The following is an 18,411-nucleotide window of genomic DNA, read 5'->3' as shown; positions in this document are numbered from 1 at the left end:
TCAGAATGGTGAGTAAAATATCACAGATCTTTTTTAAAGCTCTGTTACTCTGTCACAACAGACAGCAGGACAATGACAGTGAGAAGACTGGACATGGAGCTTTGTCCTGGATTGAAGGACAGAAGATGGAGGACAGTCTGTGTGTGGTACCTCTGTCTGGGGAGTCTGGTGGAGAAGAGACAGGTTGGGGAGGTGTGAAATGTTTTCTTCTTCCTAGGGGGGGCATAAAAGAAAATAATTGAGAAGCAACGTAGGAGGCTTCAGAAGCCTCCTATGACTATATTTAAAACAAGGCCAGCTACGTCGCCCGGTATGGCGCAGCCGGGGCCTCACCCTGGAGCCAGGCCTGGGGTTGAGGCACGCACGCGAGCGCCTGGTGGCCGGACCTCTCCCTACGGGGCCCGGCCAGGCAATGCCTGAAGGAATGACGTGGGGCCATCCTCCCGTGGACCCACCACCTGCAGGAGGAAACGTAGGGGGCCGGTGCAGTGTGAATTGGGCAGTGGTCGAAGGCAGGGGCCTCGGTGACCCGATCTCAGGGCACAGAAACTGGCTCTCGGGACATGTAATGTCACCTCACTGGGGGAGAAGGAGCCTGAGCTTATGCGGGAGGTTGAGAGGTACCGACTACAAATAGTTGGGCTCACCTCCACACACAGTCTGGGCTCTGGAACCCAACTCCCCCTGTTGAGGAAACAGGGGATGGGGGTCCTGGGGTGGACTCATCCGTCACCAAAGCTGAAGTCACTGAGGTGGTCAAAAAGCTCCTTGGTGGCAAGGCACCGGGGGTGGATGAGGTCTGTCCCGAGTACTTCAAGTCTCTGGATGTTGCAGGGCTGTCTTGGCTGACACGCCTCTGTAACATCGCGTGGCAGTCGGGGACAGTATACCTCGAGTGGCAGAGAGGGGTGGTGGTCCCTCTTTTCAAGAAGGGGGACCGGAGAGTGTGCTCCAACTATAGGGGGATCACACTTCTCAGCCTCCCTGGGAAAGTCTATGCCAGGGTGCTGGAGAGGAGGATTCGGCCGATAGTCGAACCTCGGATCCAGGAGGAACAATACGGTTTTTGTCCTGGTCGTTCAACACTGGACCAGCTCTATACTCTCTATAGGGTGCTCAAGGGTTCATGGGAGTTCGCCCAACCAGTCCACATGTGTTTTGTGGATCTGGAGAAAGCGTTCGACCGATGTACCGGTCCGTCGTGGTGAAGAAGGAGCTGAGCCGAAAGGCGAAGCTCTCAATTTACCGGTCGATCTACGTTCATACTCTCACCTATGGACATGAGCTTTGGGTCATGACCGAAAGGACAAGATCTCAGATACAAGTGGCCGAGATGAGTTTCCTCCGCAGGGTGGCTGGGCACTCCCTTAGAGATAGGATGAGGAGCTCGGTCATCCGGAAGGAGCTTGGAGTGTGGCCGCTGCTCCTCCACATCGAGAGGGGCCAGTTGAGGTGGCTCAGGCATCTATTCAGGATGCCCCCTGGACGCCTCCCTAGGGAGGTGTTCCGGGCATGTATTGCCGGGAGGAGGCCAGGAGGGGAAGACCTAGGACATGCTGGAGGGACTATGTCTCTCGGCTGGCCTGGGAACGCCTCGGGGGTTCCCCCGGAAGAGCTGGAGGAAGTGGCCAGGGAGAGCAAAGTCTGGGCATCCCTGCTTAGACTGCTGCCCCTGCGACCCGGCCCCAGATAAGCGGCAGATAATGATGATGATGATGAGAAACAACGTATTAAACTGATAAGAACAGATACAACAATTGATCTTAGCCAATAGGCGGAGAAGCGATGAGGCCCAGGCATTTGATGTCCAAATCAAGCTCTTGGTACAACTGTCACTTGTCGCGGTGTCCTGTTTGTAAGCCAGCTTATCAATGGCTGCCAAAGACGGCCAAAAATAGCTTCAACTCATTGGTGTTCCCCACCAAAGCCTAAAAATAAAGCATACTAGAACATCTAGCACACATTTCTTCCACAAACAACCAGCAAAGTTGGACAGGAGAGCTCACACTTGGAGAGATCTTTCTTGGCGCCGCACCCCCAGGAGGCGGACGCCTGTTACAGCAGCTCCGGTCGTACTTGGTGTCTTTTACCTTTACTTTGTATTTAGTATAGTCTTATTTTTTTATAGTATTTCTTTATTTATTGCAAACACCAAAAGGACTGCTTGGTTTTTGTGTGCTCCAGGCTCTTTCTTTTGCACTTTTGCTGCTACTCTCGTTACTTTGTAATGGAGTGTAACACGCGGTGCGGGGGCCCCATTGTTTACTCTCGCGACCAGCTGCTAGCGCTGAGTAAACCTGGGCTGCCGCAGGGAATACGGCACGAAATCCCGAAGGAGTTACGGAGGAGACGGCGTGGATGTAGAGCCGGAGTCCAGGTGAAGGCAAGGAAATGGAGACACAGGCCTGCTGTCCCTTCGATCATTATGGGGAATGTACGCTCTCTGGCTAATAAGACTGACGAGCTGGCGGCGCTGATCAAGACCCAGAGGGATTACCGCGGGTGCAGTTTGCTTTGTTTCACGGAGTCATGGCTGCACTCACACATCCCGGACACCAGCGTTGCTCTACCTGGCTTTGTGACCGTGAGGGCGGACAGAGACGTGATTGACTCCGGTAAGAAGAAGGGAGGAGGGATTGTGCTTTATGTGAACGAACGTTGGTGCAATCCCGGACATGTCCGAGTTAAAGAGCGTCTCTGTAGCCCGAATGTGGAACTTTTAGCTGTGGGACTCCGGCCCTATTATTTACCAAGAGAGCTATCGTCCGCCATTGTGGTCTCTGTTTACATTCCTCCATCAGCTGATGCGGAGGCTGCCGCTGACGTCATCAGCCACACAGTATCTCGGCTACAGACTCAACAGCCAAACGCGTTCATTGTGATTACTGGGGACTTTAATCACGTGAACATGGACAGAACTTTCACGGACTTTACACAGTATGTAGACTGCCCCACCCGTGAAAACAAGACTCTGGACTTATTGTATGCTAATGCACAGGAAGCATACAGTGCCACTGCCCTCCCCCCCCTTGGCAGGTCTGACCACAACCTGGTCTTGCTGTCTCCTAAGTATGTCTCTATGGTCAGGAGGACGCCTGTGTCCAAAAGGAGTGTGAGGAGGTGGACACAGGAGGCTGAGGAGGCCCTGAAGGACTGCTTTGAGAGTACAGACTGGGACGCGCTCTGCCTGCCTCATGGAGAGGACATCAACAGCATGACAGACTGCATCACAGACTACATTAAGTTCTGTGAGGACACTGTTGTGCAATCCAGGACTGTCCGGTGTTACCCTAACAACAAGCCGTGGGTAACCAGTGACCTGAAGGCCCTGCTGAACCAGAAGAAGAGGGCCTTCAGGTCTGGAGACAGAGAGGAGATGAGGAGGGTGCAGCACCAACTCAGGGACAAGTTGAGGGAGAACAAGGACACCTACAGGAGGAAGCTGGAGGCCAAGCTCCAGCAGAACAACATGAGGGAGGTGTGGTCTGGAATGAAGAAGATCACAGGATGTGGGGGGAGGAGCAGGCTGACTGAAGGCAGCAGGGAGAGAGCTGATGAGCTGAACACCTTTTTCAACAGATTCAGCTCTCAAACGGCCCAGGTCTCCTCCACCCTTCCCCCACCACCCCCACACCTCCCCCCTCCTGCTCCCACCCCCTCACCGCCCCTCCCTCCCCCCCCTGCCCCCTCACCGCCCCTCCCTCCCCCCTCTTCAGTGAGCTCACCGGACTGGACTGAAACCATCACCCCTCCCCCTGCCCTGACCCCACCCCCCTCCTTAACGCTGGAAACCTGGCAGGTGAGGAGACAGCTGGAGAAGGTCAACCTGCACAAAGCCCCTGGTCCGGACGGCATCAGCCCCAGGATCCTGAGGACCTGTGCCAGCCCGCTGTCTGCAGTCTTCCAGCACCTCTTCAACCTGAGCCTCAGTCTGGAGAGGGTGCCACACCTCTGGAAGACCTCCTGCCTGGTTCCTGTCCCCAAGAAGTCTTCTCCATCCGGCCTCAGTGATTACCGTCCAGTTGCGCTCACATCACATGTGATGAAGGTGCTGGAGAGGCTGGTGTTGGCCCACCTGAGGCCGCAGGTGAAGTCTTCTCTTGACCCCTTGCAGTTCGCCTATCAGCCACGCCTTGGGGTGGACGATGCTGTCATCTATCTGCTGCAGCGTGCTCACTCACACCTGGATGGAGGTGGAGGCACTGTGAGAATCACTTTCTTTGATTTCTCCAGTGCCTTCAACACCATCCAGCCTCTGTTGCTGGGTGGGAAGCTGCGGCTGATGGGTGTCAGTGAGTCCTCTGTCTCCTGGATCACTGACTACTTGTCAGACAGGCCACAGTTTGTCCGGCTGGGCAGTGTCCTGTCTGATGTGGTGGTGGGTGGTGTGGGAGCCCCTCAGGGCACTGTGCTCTCTCCTTTCCTGTTCACCTTATACACCAGTGACTTTCAGTACAACTCAGAGTCGTGCCATCTTCAGAAATTCTCTGATGACTCTGCTGTTGTCGGGTGTATAAGGGACGGACAGGAGGGGGAGTACAGGCGGCTGGTGGACGGGTTTGTAGAGTGGGCGGGAGTGAATCACCTGCTGCTGAATGTGGACAAGACCAAGGAGATGGTGATAGACTTCAGAAGGAAGGGATCAGCTCCTCAGCCCCTCAGCATCCAGGGCAGAGACGTAGCTGCTGTAGAGGAGTACAAGTACCTGGGAGTGACCATCGACAACGGACTGAACTGGAAGACCAACAGCACTGCTGTGTACAAGAAGGCCTGCAGCAGACTCTACTTCCTGAGGAAGCTGAGGTCGTTCAACGTGTGCAGCAAGATGCTGGAAATCTTTTACCAGTCTGTTGTGGCCAGTACTCTGTTCTCCTCTGTGGTCTGCTGGGGGGGCAGCATCTCAGCCAATGACACCAACAGACTGAACAAACTGATCAGGAAGGCTGGCTCTGTCATTGGCTGCAAACAGGACTCTTTTGAAGCAGTGATGGAGAGGAGGACTCTGAACAAACTGTTATCCATCATGGATAACCCTGACCACCCTCTCCATACTGCACTGGACGGACAGCGGAGCGCCTTCTCCAAAAGGCTCAGACAGCTTCGCTGTCATAGGAACCGCTACAGGAAATCATTCCTGCCACATGCTATAGGACTGTATAACTCATCACCCCTGTGCCAGAGATAACCTGTGTTATTGCTGTTATGATGATTATGCACCTTAACCTTGTTTACAACTGTATTTCATCCTGCACTCTTATTCATTTTTATTCTTGCACATTCATATCATTGTCCTACAGTTTTACAGTCTTAATAGTTTTCATAGTTATTTATAACAATTTTTTATCTTGCACTCCTATTCATCTTATTTTGCACATTCATATTACTGTTCTATAGTTTTTACAGTTCTTATAGTTCCATAGCTGTTTATAAGAATATTTCATTCTGCACTCTTATTCCTCTCATATTGCACATTCATATTACAGTGGTATAGTTTTTATTGTTTCATTGTTGTTTATATACTTATTCATCCTGCACTCTTATTCTTCTTATATTTGCACATCCATACTACTCGACTGTTTTGGTGCACTGACTTGCTACTATGCACATTCTGGAGAATTCATTGTACTACTTTGTACATTTGTACTCTGGTTTCACAAACTTAACTTATTGTTACCGCTGACTGTTACTTACACTTAGCTTTATTTAGCTTTTTCATTGTACTATTGTGTTTATTACCTGTACACGGCTGCTATAACAGTTGAATTTCCCAGTTTGGGATCAATAAAGTATTTTTATCTTATCTTATCTTATCTTATCTTATTTTGTCACGGATAGGCCACGCCCACTTCCCCAATTCCAGTGGGAGCACGGGTAATTGCCATGACTAAACACTCCACTCTGTAGCGTACGCCAGAGAGCTTCTGCAGAGCAACACTGCCGCTTTGTGGACAAACTGCAAAAGTTGACATATAACTCTAAATCAACAAAGCCACCTCACAAGATGGAGAGTCTTCAACAGGTTAGCACATGGGCGTTCCTGACACATAGTGTTTCCTTCTACACGCACGGGGGAGAGCGCGAACACAGTCCCCCTCTACCAGAAATTATGCAGTCGAGAGTCCCACATTTGGGGAATTCGCAGGGATCATCACAGCCGGAGTGTAATGGCTGAGCCTCACTCTGGGTGAACCACTTTGTTGATGATGGTATCTCCCCTGCCAGGTAAGTATGAGCTGCAGTTGGAAGAGAGCGGGTGGTGGTCACCAGGCACAGCACTCTGGCTGACGGTGCCTGCAATGCATAATCCCACATTTCAGCGCCTTGAGCATCAGCTCCCCTTTGTCTGTTGCGTTTATGGCTGAAAAGACACAAACAGTGCTGCAAATAGGCTGCGGTGTGCGGCAAACACGCTTTGTTGGATCCACCCATCATGCACTGCTCTGCCAAAAACAAAGGAACACTGTGTGAAATGCCACTAGTCAAGCTGTCTTTTGGGAAAGAAAGCAAAGGTCCACGTGGTACACTTTTCTTGTCTCAAAGACGTCAGCATCCCCACCAAAGCCTAAAAATAAAGTATACCAGTGAAATGACAACATCTAGCACGCATTTCTTCAGCAAAGAAAGAGCAAAGTCGGACAGTGGAGCTCATGCTTGTGGCTATACGGCCAAGCCAGCCAAAAATAACTTCAACTCATTGGTGTTCCTCTCCACGGAAGTCTTTAGTAAAAGGCAAAAGACTTGTGCGTTATGAAGAGAAACAAGAGTCAGAACAGGCCTATCCCAGAGAGCAGCTGAGGACCCTAGTCATCCCAGCTACCACCATCGCGGTGCGCCTCCCTTGGCTTTCCGCATGCTAAATCCCAGCCTGCCCTCCCTCTTGTGTTTTTTTCTTGTCTTTTTTCAGAGGCTCTCTCCGGTGGTTTTGTGTAGAAACTGTGGTGTCAAGTTTTGTGCAATGTGTCCTAACCCATGTGTGTATTCTTCCAGGAGAGAGAATCCATTTGTTTCTTCTTATCTAGTACCTGTAGCTGTCTTGGGTGCCACTCTGTTACTGCTGTACAACAAGCGTTGCACTGCATGGGCTATGGTACTCTGATGGCACTGTGTGAGGGAAGGTGTCAGTGCATGTAACATTAAGAAGAGGAAGAGGCTAACATCAGATAAAAAGGGGACACCAGTAGAGCGCGGGCCTGCAAAACAAGGGAGCAAAAAAGAGAAGTTTGACGCAAGTTTTCATGCAAATAAAAACACACCAATCAAACCAAGGGAAATGGAAAGGGACAGGCCCAGTCAGTTCTACCCAGACCTGTCCTTGAACCTGATCGACAGTCTGCCACTGGTCGTATGTAAGGCCACGTGCAGTACTTAAAAAAAACCAACATGCCAACAGAAGCCAAACCTCCATTAGAAACAGTTATTTGATACAAGGGGGAAGGGAGAATTTTAGACACAAATAGGATCAAAAGGGTGCATGATCAGACATGCCCTTTGCTCTGAAACACACCTACAACTTACAATGTAAAAAATGATATACAGATGGTGAAAATGACTTTGTTCTGCAGAGGAAACTCTGGCTTTTGATTTCTGTATTGAAGAATAAAGCTCTATGGACTCAACTTCTCTGGTCTCCATCATTTTACTGTGACTCTGAACGCTCAGAAATGTTTTGGGGAGAAAACAACTTAGAGCAAAAGAGTACGGTGTGGGGACTCAGCCGGACTTTGACTCAGCTTCAATTATTGGCCCACAGCCTGGCCTGAAAAATCCACATCAAAACCAGGCCTGGCTTTTACATGGAGACTACAAAGTCTGGGAAATGATCAGGCGTTTTCAGGGAGTCTGCGACCAATCATCGTGGCTGAAGTGCACTGTGTTGTTGAGCGGGGTTCACTTTGTGATATCAGTAAGTCAACTGACTGGTTGTGCACAATTCACTTGGTAAAAACTTGCAGGCGCTTTGGTGCATTTTCCTTCAGCCACTGTAAAAGTTTGACTCCTAACTAAACATTTGTGTCAGGGCTTGATTTTCTACAAAGTAAGAGAAAGGTGCACCGTTCTTGGTGGAACTGCAATGCCAGGTCGATGCGTGGAGTGAGCGGAGCAAGCTCCCTTTTCAGCTCCATCTCCTAAAAATGGCTTTAATACGTTGTCCCCATATAGGGGACATATCAGATATTAAACAGATAAAAACAGATACTACACTTGATCTTAGCCAAAAGGCCGAGAAGCGACGAGGCCCAAGCGTTTGACGTCCAAATCAAGCTCTTGGTACAAGCGTCACTTGTCGCGGTGTCCCGTTTGTAAGCCAGCTTATCGATGGCTGCCACTTAGCAACTCCGCCCATCTGTCTGCTGTGTACTTTTCCCTGGCGCTATACAAAGATGTTTGACTTTTCACCAACTCAAAAGGCTCAGCCATACGGCAAAGCCGCCCAAAAATAGCTTCAACTCATTGGTGTTCCCCACCAAAGCCTAAAAGTAAAGCATACTAGAACAATATCTAGCACACATTTCTTCCACAAACAAGCAGCGAAGTCGGACAGGAAAGCCCACACTTCATTTTGTCACGGAAAGGCCATGCCCACTTCCTGGGGCATCGCACTCGTTGGGGATGTGGGTGTTTTAACACTCACACCTTTCCCGGCGAGAGGGTTCAACACCCACAGTTTTTTTTCTGCAGTTTTGCATAAACGCCTCACAACTTTCGCTCCGTTTCTCGGGCCGCTGTGTTCACACACGCAGCGGCTGCCTCCTCTCCCCTCCCTCTCCTGTTCTTGCTTCAGACGGCTTCAGACACCGCCTTTGAGTGTGACCGGCTGATGATTGGTTGTTCTGCCTTAAGTCCCACCTCTCTTGCTGTTAGTCTGAGGAGGAGGCGGGAACTAGCTAAGTTCAAAGTTCACTCCGGCACCTTTTTCCTGGTACTGTGAATGAGTGTCCTGTAGATGTGTGTAGATGTGATTTTTTTTTTCCACTGGAGATGTAGATAAAAGGCTTACAGCACCTGGTATTCCCAGGCGGTCTCTCATCCAAGTTCTAACCAGGATCTACTCTCTTCTCCTTTTTCCAGGTAAGATGGAAATATTTAAAACAACTACTTTTTGTATGTGTGTGCCCAAACATTTTTGGGCTGAACATTGTGATCTTGTGTGCTTAAATATCACATAACATTTCAGCATGTGAACTTCAGTCTGACTGAGACTCAGTCCAACCAGTCACACTGCATATTTGGATAATGAAGAGACCACACACACACAGACACACACAGACACACACACACACACACACCTAAACACCTACACCTACACACACACACACACTTCTCTGGGAAAACCCTTGTAGTTTACTTTCATTTTGACCAAACTTTATGGCGCAGGAGAGACAGCAGAGAGCTACAGAGGGATGAATTCCATGGGAATAATTGAGTAAGTGGAGCTCTTGATTGGTTTGATTTGTCTTCATTAAAGGAACATGGTTTTCTCTAGTTTGTGGAAAATGTTCACAGTGACGTCACTAGTTCTTCTGGTTATTTTAGCTGGAGAAACTGGTTTATTACGAGTGTTTTACAGTTGGATGGAGTTTGTTTAAATCAGGAGGAGGTTTGAAACAGTCGTCGTCTCAAACTGAAATATCAGCTTGGAAACTTTAGACGAGTAAAGATGGCCGTTTGTTCATGACATTCATGTATGTATGTGTGTGCGTGTGTGTGTGTGTGTGTGTGTGTGTGTGAGCAGGAACAGAAACTGTGATGAGTCCAAAAGGAAGATCAGTGAAAAAAAGTCCTGATGATGTAAAATTGTATTTAAACATGATCAATGATAAAATGAAAGACATGGAAATATTTCACTGTTTTACTACATTTATTTCACAGCTACAGTTACTTTAAATAAAATGAAAACCAAATGAGTCTGTTCTGCATAATCAGCACTTTTACTTTTGACAGTTGAAGTATATTTTACTTATTACACTCGTGTACTTTTACTCAAGTGAAATTAGAAAGAAGGATTTTTAGATTGTGTCAGATAAAACCAGTGGATCTCAGTCTGTGTGTCAGTGAATGGAAATGCTCGTCCCTGGATCCTGTGTGTGCTGCTCTGCACTTCACTGCAGCTTCATGACCCCATCTAGTGGACTGACAGTGGAAGTACAGCAGCTGATGGCAGCTTCCTCTGCCTCACACTGCTGTCTGACTGCATTCAACTGACACTGATATGAAAGAGGAAAGAAGAGCCAATCAGTGGAGGAGCAGCTGATATTTCTACAGGACAAATGATGGAGAAGAGGATTTCAGTTGATGTGCAGATGAATGATTTGTGTTTTCTCTCCAGATGAAGGTAGAAAGTGTGTGTGAGCTGATGTGGACGTGAATTCAGCATCATGATTCAGTGTGAGGACAGAGAGGAGGGAGCCCCTCCCCCTAAAAAAATCTGTGAGGAGATCATGAGATCCAGACCAGAAGCTCAGAGGTGAGATGAGGATCTTTAACTGTCCATGACTCTTCTCCATGTCAGAGCTCAGCACTCACATCACTGCACCATCATTATTCACACTCAAAGCTCTGTGTGTGTTGTGTTGAAGGCCAGAGCAGCAGCACACACCAGACTCTGCTGGACCTGAACATGGACCTGAGCCCAGCTGTGTGTCCATGAAGAGTGACAGATCAAAGGATGTCCCCATAGATTTCAAAGGACAGCCTCCCTCTGCTGCAAAGAAGTGAGCTGCAGCTGAGTTTAAAATGTATCAGACAGCTGTCCTGTATAACTGGTCTTCTATGAAAGATGAAGTGATTGTGTTTTGTCTCCAGGCTTCATGAATGACACAGTATATGAACATGATCAGGCTGAAACACAGGCTTTAGTGGCAAAGTTGATGTTTCTCTTTTCAAGAAAAGCACTTCTTATGTTCTTATATGTGTCATTCAGATCAGAACTAAAACTCCCTGTAACTCAGCACCTATCCAGTTCCAGTGTTTGTGTTAGTGTCCTGTAGCAGAGGTGAGACTTCGGTCAAACCCTGTGTGAGTCCTTAAAACTAATCATTTAAAAGGTGGACTTGTTGTGATGACTCTCAGTCATGAGGTACAGAACTGATTGCTTGTTTCCTCTCATTGAGAATGTCACAGCACAGTAGTGTTTGCTTTAATCAGGACAGTCACCACAGAACATAAAAGCAGTTGTTGTTTGTGTACAAAGCATAAAACACTCACAGATGCTGCAAACATAATGTGAGCTAATTCTTCATGATTCCTCCACAGAGTGGACCAGGAGAGCTCAGAGGTTCCCAGTGCTCAGTCTGCCCAGCAGCATCAAACACACCTGGACTCCATATTTATGGTCTGTACATGGACAACAACTACTTTGACATCTGTTGTGTTGACAATAATCTCCATGCTGCACTTTTTAGACCAGTGGATTGTCAGCGTGTCCAACATGGATCTGATGTTTGGCTCCATGGTTTTACTTTGATTGTGTCATTCATATAGATTTCTGTTCCAGCTGCTGGAGGAGAACATTGTAACTTTTGTGAAGAAGGAGCTGAAGAAGATCCAGAAGGCTGTGAGTCCAGATTACCCAGAATTCTCAGAGAGTCAGAGCAAGGATGAGGAGGTGTTGGATGGTGAGGATGAAGAGCAGAGGAGGAGCAGCAGAGAGGCTTTTGTGAAGATCACAGTGAACTTCCTGAGGAGAATGAAGCAGGAGGAGCTGGCTGGCTGTCTGCACAGCAGTAAGAGGATTTCTCAAAAGATTCAACATGATGGACAAATGGGACATTTACTATCGTCTCAGGACATGGAGGGACATATGTTCATGTGTGTTCTTTAGGGGTATGAACATGTCATGTTTTCTTTATGAATCAGTCGTTGATGTTGTTTCTTGTTTGTTCGTTCAGGACATGTTGCTCAAGTTTGCCAACGTAAACTTAAATCTGCTCTGAAGAAGAAGTTCCAGTGTGTGTTTGAGGGGATCTCTAAAGCAGGAAACCCAACCCTTCTGAATCAAATCTACACAGAGCTCTACATCACAGAGGGAGGGACTGGAGAGGTCAATGATGAACATGAGGTCAGACAGATTGAAACAGCATCCAGGAAACCAGCCAGACCAGAAACACTCATCAGACAAGAAGACATCTTTAAAGCCTCACCTGGAAGAGATGGACCAATCAGAACAGTGATGACAAAGGGAGTGGCTGGCATTGGGAAAACAGTCTTAACACAGAAGTTGACTCTGGACTGGGCTGAAGACAAAGCCAACCAGGACATACACTTCACATTTCCATTCACGTTCAGAGAGCTGAATGTGCTGAAAGAGAAAAAGTTCAGCTTGGTGGAACTTGTTCATCACTTCTTTACTGAAACCAAAGAAGCAGGACTCTGCAGGTTTGAAGAGGTCCAGGTTCTGTTCATCTTTGATGGTCTGGATGAGTGTCGACTTCCTCTGGACTTCCACAACACTGAGATCCTGACTGATGTTACAGAGTCCACCTCAGTGGATGTGCTGCTGACAAACCTCATCAGGGGGAAACTGCTTCCCTCTGCTCGCCTCTGGATAACCACACGACCTGCAGCAGCCAATCAGATCCCTCCTGAGTGTGTTGACATGGTGACAGAGGTCAGAGGGTTCACTGACCCACAGAAGGAGGAGTACTTCAGGAAGAGGTTCAGAGAGGAGGAGCAGGTCAAAAGGATCATCTCCCACATCAAGACTTCACGAAGCCTCCACATCATGTGCCACATCCCGGTCTTCTGCTGGATCACTGCTACAGTTTTGGAGGATGTGTTGAAAACCAGAGAGGGAGGAGGGCTGCCCAAGACCCTGACTGAGATGTACATCCACTTCCTGGTGGTTCAGTCCAAACTGAAGAACGTTAAGTATGATGGAGGAGCTGAGACAGATCCACACTGGAGTCCAGAGACCAGGAAGATGATTGAGTCTCTGGGAAAACTGGCTTTTGAGCAGCTGCAGAAAGGAAACCTGATCTTCTATGAATCAGACCTGACAGAGTGTGGCATCGATATCAGAGCAGCCTCAGTGTACTCAGGAGTGTTCACACAGGTCTTTAAAGAGGAGAGAGGACTGTACCAGGACAAGGTGTTCTGCTTCGTCCATCTGAGTCTTCAGGAGTTTCTGGCTGCTCTTCATGTCCATCTGACCTTCATCAATTCTGGAGTCAATCTGCTGTCAGAAGAACGATCAACCTCCAATTGGTCTAAACTGTTCAGATACAAACCTGATCCAACGCAGCTCTATCAGAGGGCTGTGGACAAGGCCTTACAGAGTCCAAATGGACACCTGGACTTGTTCCTCCGCTTCCTCCTGGGTCTTTCACTGCAGACCAATCAGACTCTCCTACGAGGTCTGCTGACACAGACAGGAAGTGGCTCACAGACCAATCAGCAAACAGTCCAGTACATCAAGAAGAAGATTGAAGAGACTCCTTCTGCAGAGCAAAGCATCAACCTGTTCCACTGTCTGAATGAACTGAATGATCGTTCTCTCGTGGAGCAGATCCAACAGTCCCTGAGTTCAGGATGTCTCTCCACAGATGAACTGTCTCCTGCTCAATGGTCAGCTCTGGTCTTCATCTTACTGTCATCAGAAAAAGATCTGGACATGTTTGACCTGAAGAAATACTCTGCTTCAGAGGAGGCTCTTCTGAAGCTGCTGCCAGTTGTCAAAGCCTCTAACAAAGCTCTGTAAGTGTATAGATAGTTGGATTTATTAATCATTATATAAAGACTCTGCTATATTATTCAGCAGGAGGGAAAATAAATTCCTCTCTTCTTTAATTCCTTATCATCATCTCTGAGCTGTGAGCTTCATCACATTGAATCTGAATTAAAATAATGGATCCTACATTAAAGAGCCAAGTCTCAGCTTTAATTTGAGCAAGTTGACATCAGTATAGAAAGAACTGTGTGGGAGATTCAGCCCTTTTAGTGGTTCAAAAGTAACTGGACAAATACACATGAAGTTAAAACAAACTGATCAGATTTAATATTTAGTGTAAAATCCTTTGCAGTCATTGACTGTAGTATCCATTATTATATTTTAAAGTGAATGTGCCGAGAGCCTGAAAAACAAAAGATGTGTTACTGTCCAAATACTTGGCTCGACAGTACATATCTGTTTATTACTGATTGTGTCAGATGTCTTCTCTTGACCCTGCCACTTAGAGCAAATTATAGCAAATTATAGACCTATATCCAATCTCCCCTTTACTTCTAAAATTCTTGAAAAGGCTGTTGCAACTCACTTGTGTGACCATCTTCACGGTTTGAAAAATGGTTTGTTTGAATTTTATTTAGTGTAAAAGTCTTTTATATCGATCAAATAGATTCCAGTTTGTTCATGTTAATGACGATTCCTTCATTTATACCAGTTAGTCATGGAGTTCCACAGGGTTCTGTGCTTGGACCGATATTGTTCACCTTATACATGCTTCCCCTAGGCAGTATTATCAGGACACATTGAATAAATTTCTATTGTGATGCAGATGAAACAGATCAGTTAGTCAGACTTCAGACATGTCTTAAAGACATAAAAGCCTGGATGACCTGTAACTTTCTTCTTCTGAATTCAGACAAAACGGAGGTTATTGTGTTTGGTCCTAAACACCTCAGAAACAGTTTATCTAATCATATAGTTACTAAGGATGACATTAATTTAGCCTCCAGTACGACTGTGAGGAACCTTGGAGTTATTTTTGATCAGGATTTGTCCTTTAACTCGCATATAAAACAAGTAGGGTAACCCTAACCCTAACCCTTAGTAGGGCTGGCTCAGGAAACTGAACCATCCCTTAGTTATGCTGCTATGGGCCTATTCTGCTGGGGGACTTCCCATGATCATCTGCACATCTCTCCTCTCCTCTCTTTGAATGAAACAGAAAGGATTTGAATCAGGGCCAATGAAAGATGATCATCAATGTAGAAACTCCTCATTGGTTAGCAGGTGGATAAAGAGCTGATATTTCTGCTTCACTGAAAAAATCTGTGTTTGATGTTTGGCCCAGTTTTCAAATGCAGGTCTGTTAGTTTGCTGTGAGCTGCAGAGCAAACTGAGAGTTTTGTTCCTTTGATTGTCCTTTCAACACAAATGTCATTTGACTTTTTCTTCATTGTTTCCTCTTCAGACTGAGCAGCTGTAACCTCTCAGAGAGAAGCTGTGAAGCTCTGTCCTCAGTTCTCAGCTCCCAGTCCTCTAGTCTGAGACACCTGGACCTGAGTAACAATGACTTGCAAGATTCAGGGGTGAAGCTTCTGTCTACTGGACTGGAGAGTCCTCACTGTTGCCTGGAGACTCTCAGGTCAGATCAAGTTCCAGTTTGTTTGAAATTACTGCAGATATTTCTTGAGTCCATCAATACTGACTTTAGAGAGGCCCATATCTAATGATTTTCACAGTTTATTCAATCTTGGAGTTTTTCAGTCTATTTTATTTTTATCCAGCTTCATATTCTGTAGAGCCCACATATATGAACTCTGACTGAGATGCACAAACTCACTTATGCTTGTTATAAAGTAGTTTAGATAATTACATATCAGTGTTAATGACATTATTAAAAACTATGACAGAAAATATCAGTGACGACCTCTTATTTCACTCTGAAACCAAGTGTTCAACTTAATACTAAGTAATGAGAACTATAACAAAATATATCACATTTCTATCAACTAATAAAAACTAAGTGGAATGTGAAAGACAGATGTGACCCAACTCAGAATGTAGAGAGGCCTGAGGAGTTAAAATCATAAACCTCAAGGCAATATAACATACTAATACTGAGTGGTGACACAAATAATTTTAAAAAAGTTCAAAGAGGAAGAGCGGCAGACATGCATTAAAACAAATAATGAGTTTATTTAAACTAAGATAATTAAAACAGGAGTTAAGAGCTAACCAGCCTGAAAGAACAAAAGCACTCAGATAAGTGCAAATGATAGCTTTTATTCTACAATATAAAAAAAATAGATAGCACCAAGTGAGTACTATAATAAAAGCTTAAAATGAGGGTAGAGTACTCACTGTGGGGAGATCCTATCGCAATCTTCTTATATTTACACCATGTGCTCACCAATTGCCCACTAGAAGATAATTCAAACACTGCACTGCACAAGAAAATTCAGACATGACTATGTGGATTTGAATCAGAGCCAATGAAAGATGATCATCAATGTAGAAACTCCTCATTGGTTAGCAGGTGGATAAAGAGCTGATATTTCTGTTTCACTCAACAAATCTGTGTTTGATGTTTGGCCCAATTTTCAAATGCAGGTCTGTTAGTTTGCTGTGAGCTGCAGAGCAAACTGAGAGTTTTGTTCCTTTGATTGTCCTTTCAACACAAATGTTATTTGACTTTTCTTCATTGTTTCCTCTTCAGACTGAGCAGCTGTAACCTCTCAGAGAGAAGCTGTGAAGCTCTGTCCTCAGTTCTCAGCTCCAAGTCCTTTAGTCTGAGACACCTGGACCTGAGTAACAATGACCTGCAGGATTCAGGGGTGAAGCTGCTGTGTGGTTCTCTGGAGAGTCCACACTGTACCCTGGAGATTCTCAGGTCAGATCAAGTTCCAGTTTGTTTGAAATGACTTTAGATATTCCTTGAGTCCATCAGTACTGACTTTAGAGAGGCCCATATCTTTCACAGTTTATTCAATCTTAATCTTAATATTTTGTTTCTAGCCAGCTTCATATTCTGTAGAACTTACATATATGAACTCTGGCTGAGATACACAAACTCATTTATGCTTTGTTATAATGTGGCTCAGACGATTACATGTTAGTGTTAATGATATCAATGAAAACTGTCAGAAAAATTCAGTGACGACCTTTTATTTCACTATGAAACCAAGATTTCAAGTCAATACTAAGTAATTAGAACTGTAGCAAAATATATTACATTTCTTTCAAATAATAAAAACTAAATCAACATGTGAAAGACAGATGAATGGACACATTCACTAATTAATAAGTTAATACTAATTATTTAATATAAGGTCTTGATGTGGATTTTTCAGACCAGGCTGCAGACCCAGTCAAGGGCCAGTTGAAGCTGTGTCCAGGTCCGGCCGAGTCCCCACACCTTAATCTTTTAATCTTTTAAATTTTTATCTTCCTCAAATTTCTAAGTGTTCAAGTCTTCTTCAGAGAAAATGCACAAAGTCAATCAGATACAGGAGATCAGAGAGGCTGAGTCCAGAAAGCTTTATTCTACAAACACAGAATCTAAAAGCATGAGAAGTCCTGCAGGAACATCTGAAAAATCACCAACAGTACATCATATTTTATATGATGGGTCGTACCCAAACTCAAGGACCTTTCTAGGGCATAGTTGGGCATGTCCATTTCTTTTTCCCTTTGTTTGGTTGGTGCGTTTTTACTGGTGTCAAGACTTACATCAAATCTATCTTTTTTATGGGAATTTAGCAGACATGATCTCTAATGGTGTCTCTGCTTGTCTCACGTGTACCACAATTGTCCATTTCAACCACACTTTGTTTTTAATGGAATCTGAGTTTCCTTTGACTGTTTTTTTTTTTTTTTTTAACTTTTAAGGTTACATTAACAGACACTGTCTACCAAACACATTCATGAGAATCATAAGTGATTACCTTTGTGATATTGCATCAACAGGCAGAGGGGGAATATGAGAGAGCAATATGAGAGCAACAAGTGCAGGGTCTGCTGTACTCCAACGGAGATCAGTGTGGGAAACAGAGAGTAGAGGTGTATGTGTGAGACAGGGTAGAGGAGTGTGTGTGTGTGTGGGGGGGGAGAAAGCAAACAGAGGATTAGGTGCAAGACAGGCAGAAGACAAATGGATTTGGACATATTGAAGAATACACAAACACATTGCACAAATTTGACACTACAGTCTCACTAAAGGAGTAAGTTGAAGATTAATGTGGACAAACATCTAGATCTTTCTCTAGATGTTCATTGATGAAATATCACTATGTTATCCCACATTTTAGCTCTCAAGATAAACCCAGAGACAAGAGAATTTTAGTCAGTCACCTTCTGAATGATCAGCTGCTCTGCAGTGGAGAGGACAGGTAGCTGTGCTAATGCTAGGTGAGCGGTTCAGAGTTTCTAATGAGAAGTGGATTTACTGAGGAGAGTCAGTCTGTTTTTTAACTGCAGAGCAAAGTCACATGGGTCATTGTGTGCATCAACAAGTAAACAGCTGTAACCATGGTAACTGAACACAACAGTGATGGAGACAGTTTGAGCTTCAAAATGTTCAGACTCAAAAATCATGACGCAAATCAAGACCTGAAGTATTTGGACAGTTGTTCTTCAGGCTCTGAGCTTCAGCACATTGAATCTGACTTAAAATAATGGATCCTACATTAAAGAGCCAAGTCTCAGCATTAATTTGAGCAGGTTGACATCAGTATAGAAAGAACTGTGTG

The 18,411-nt window shown here is 45.6% G+C and overlaps 1 protein-coding gene and 4 non-coding genes across 5 annotated transcripts in view; 1 reads left to right on the top strand and 4 right to left on the bottom strand.

Moving 5' to 3' along the window:
• Positions 1–1,595: 1,595 nt before the first annotated feature.
• On the bottom strand, positions 1,596–1,787 carry LOC121196716. The gene has a single exon (XR_005896147.1). It is a non-coding gene; the product is annotated as a U2 spliceosomal RNA (small nuclear RNA).
• A 4,279-nt stretch (positions 1,788–6,066) lies between these two features.
• LOC121196447 lies at positions 6,067–6,230 on the bottom strand. Its single transcript, XR_005895909.1, has one exon. It is a non-coding gene; the product is annotated as a U1 spliceosomal RNA (small nuclear RNA).
• Positions 6,231–6,654: 424 nt separating this feature from the next.
• Positions 6,655–6,767, bottom strand: LOC121196234. Its single transcript, XR_005895707.1, has one exon. It is a non-coding gene; the product is annotated as a U5 spliceosomal RNA (small nuclear RNA).
• A 503-nt stretch (positions 6,768–7,270) lies between these two features.
• The window catches only part of LOC121195759 (protein NLRC3-like), a 30,990-nt gene continuing 19,849 nt past the window's right edge, over positions 7,271–18,411 (top strand). Inside the window, exons 1-6 of the mRNA XM_041059416.1 lie at positions 7,271–7,342; positions 11,261–11,332; positions 11,495–11,723; positions 11,889–13,692; positions 15,132–15,305; positions 16,380–16,553. Coding sequence (XP_040915350.1) covers positions 7,271–7,342; positions 11,261–11,332; positions 11,495–11,723; positions 11,889–13,692; positions 15,132–15,305; positions 16,380–16,553 — 2,525 coding nt within the window. The remainder of the gene's footprint in view (positions 7,343–11,260; positions 11,333–11,494; positions 11,724–11,888; positions 13,693–15,131; positions 15,306–16,379; positions 16,554–18,411) is intronic.
• On the bottom strand, positions 8,042–8,232 carry LOC121196702. The gene has a single exon (XR_005896140.1). It is a non-coding gene; the product is annotated as a U2 spliceosomal RNA (small nuclear RNA).

The sequence above is a fragment of the Toxotes jaculatrix genome, chromosome 16, assembly GCF_017976425.1.
Source record: "Toxotes jaculatrix isolate fToxJac2 chromosome 16, fToxJac2.pri, whole genome shotgun sequence".
Classification (NCBI taxonomy): Eukaryota; Metazoa; Chordata; class Actinopteri; family Toxotidae; genus Toxotes; species Toxotes jaculatrix.
Note: the sequence above shows the minus strand (reverse complement) of the source record. Positions and strands in the feature narration are given on the sequence as shown.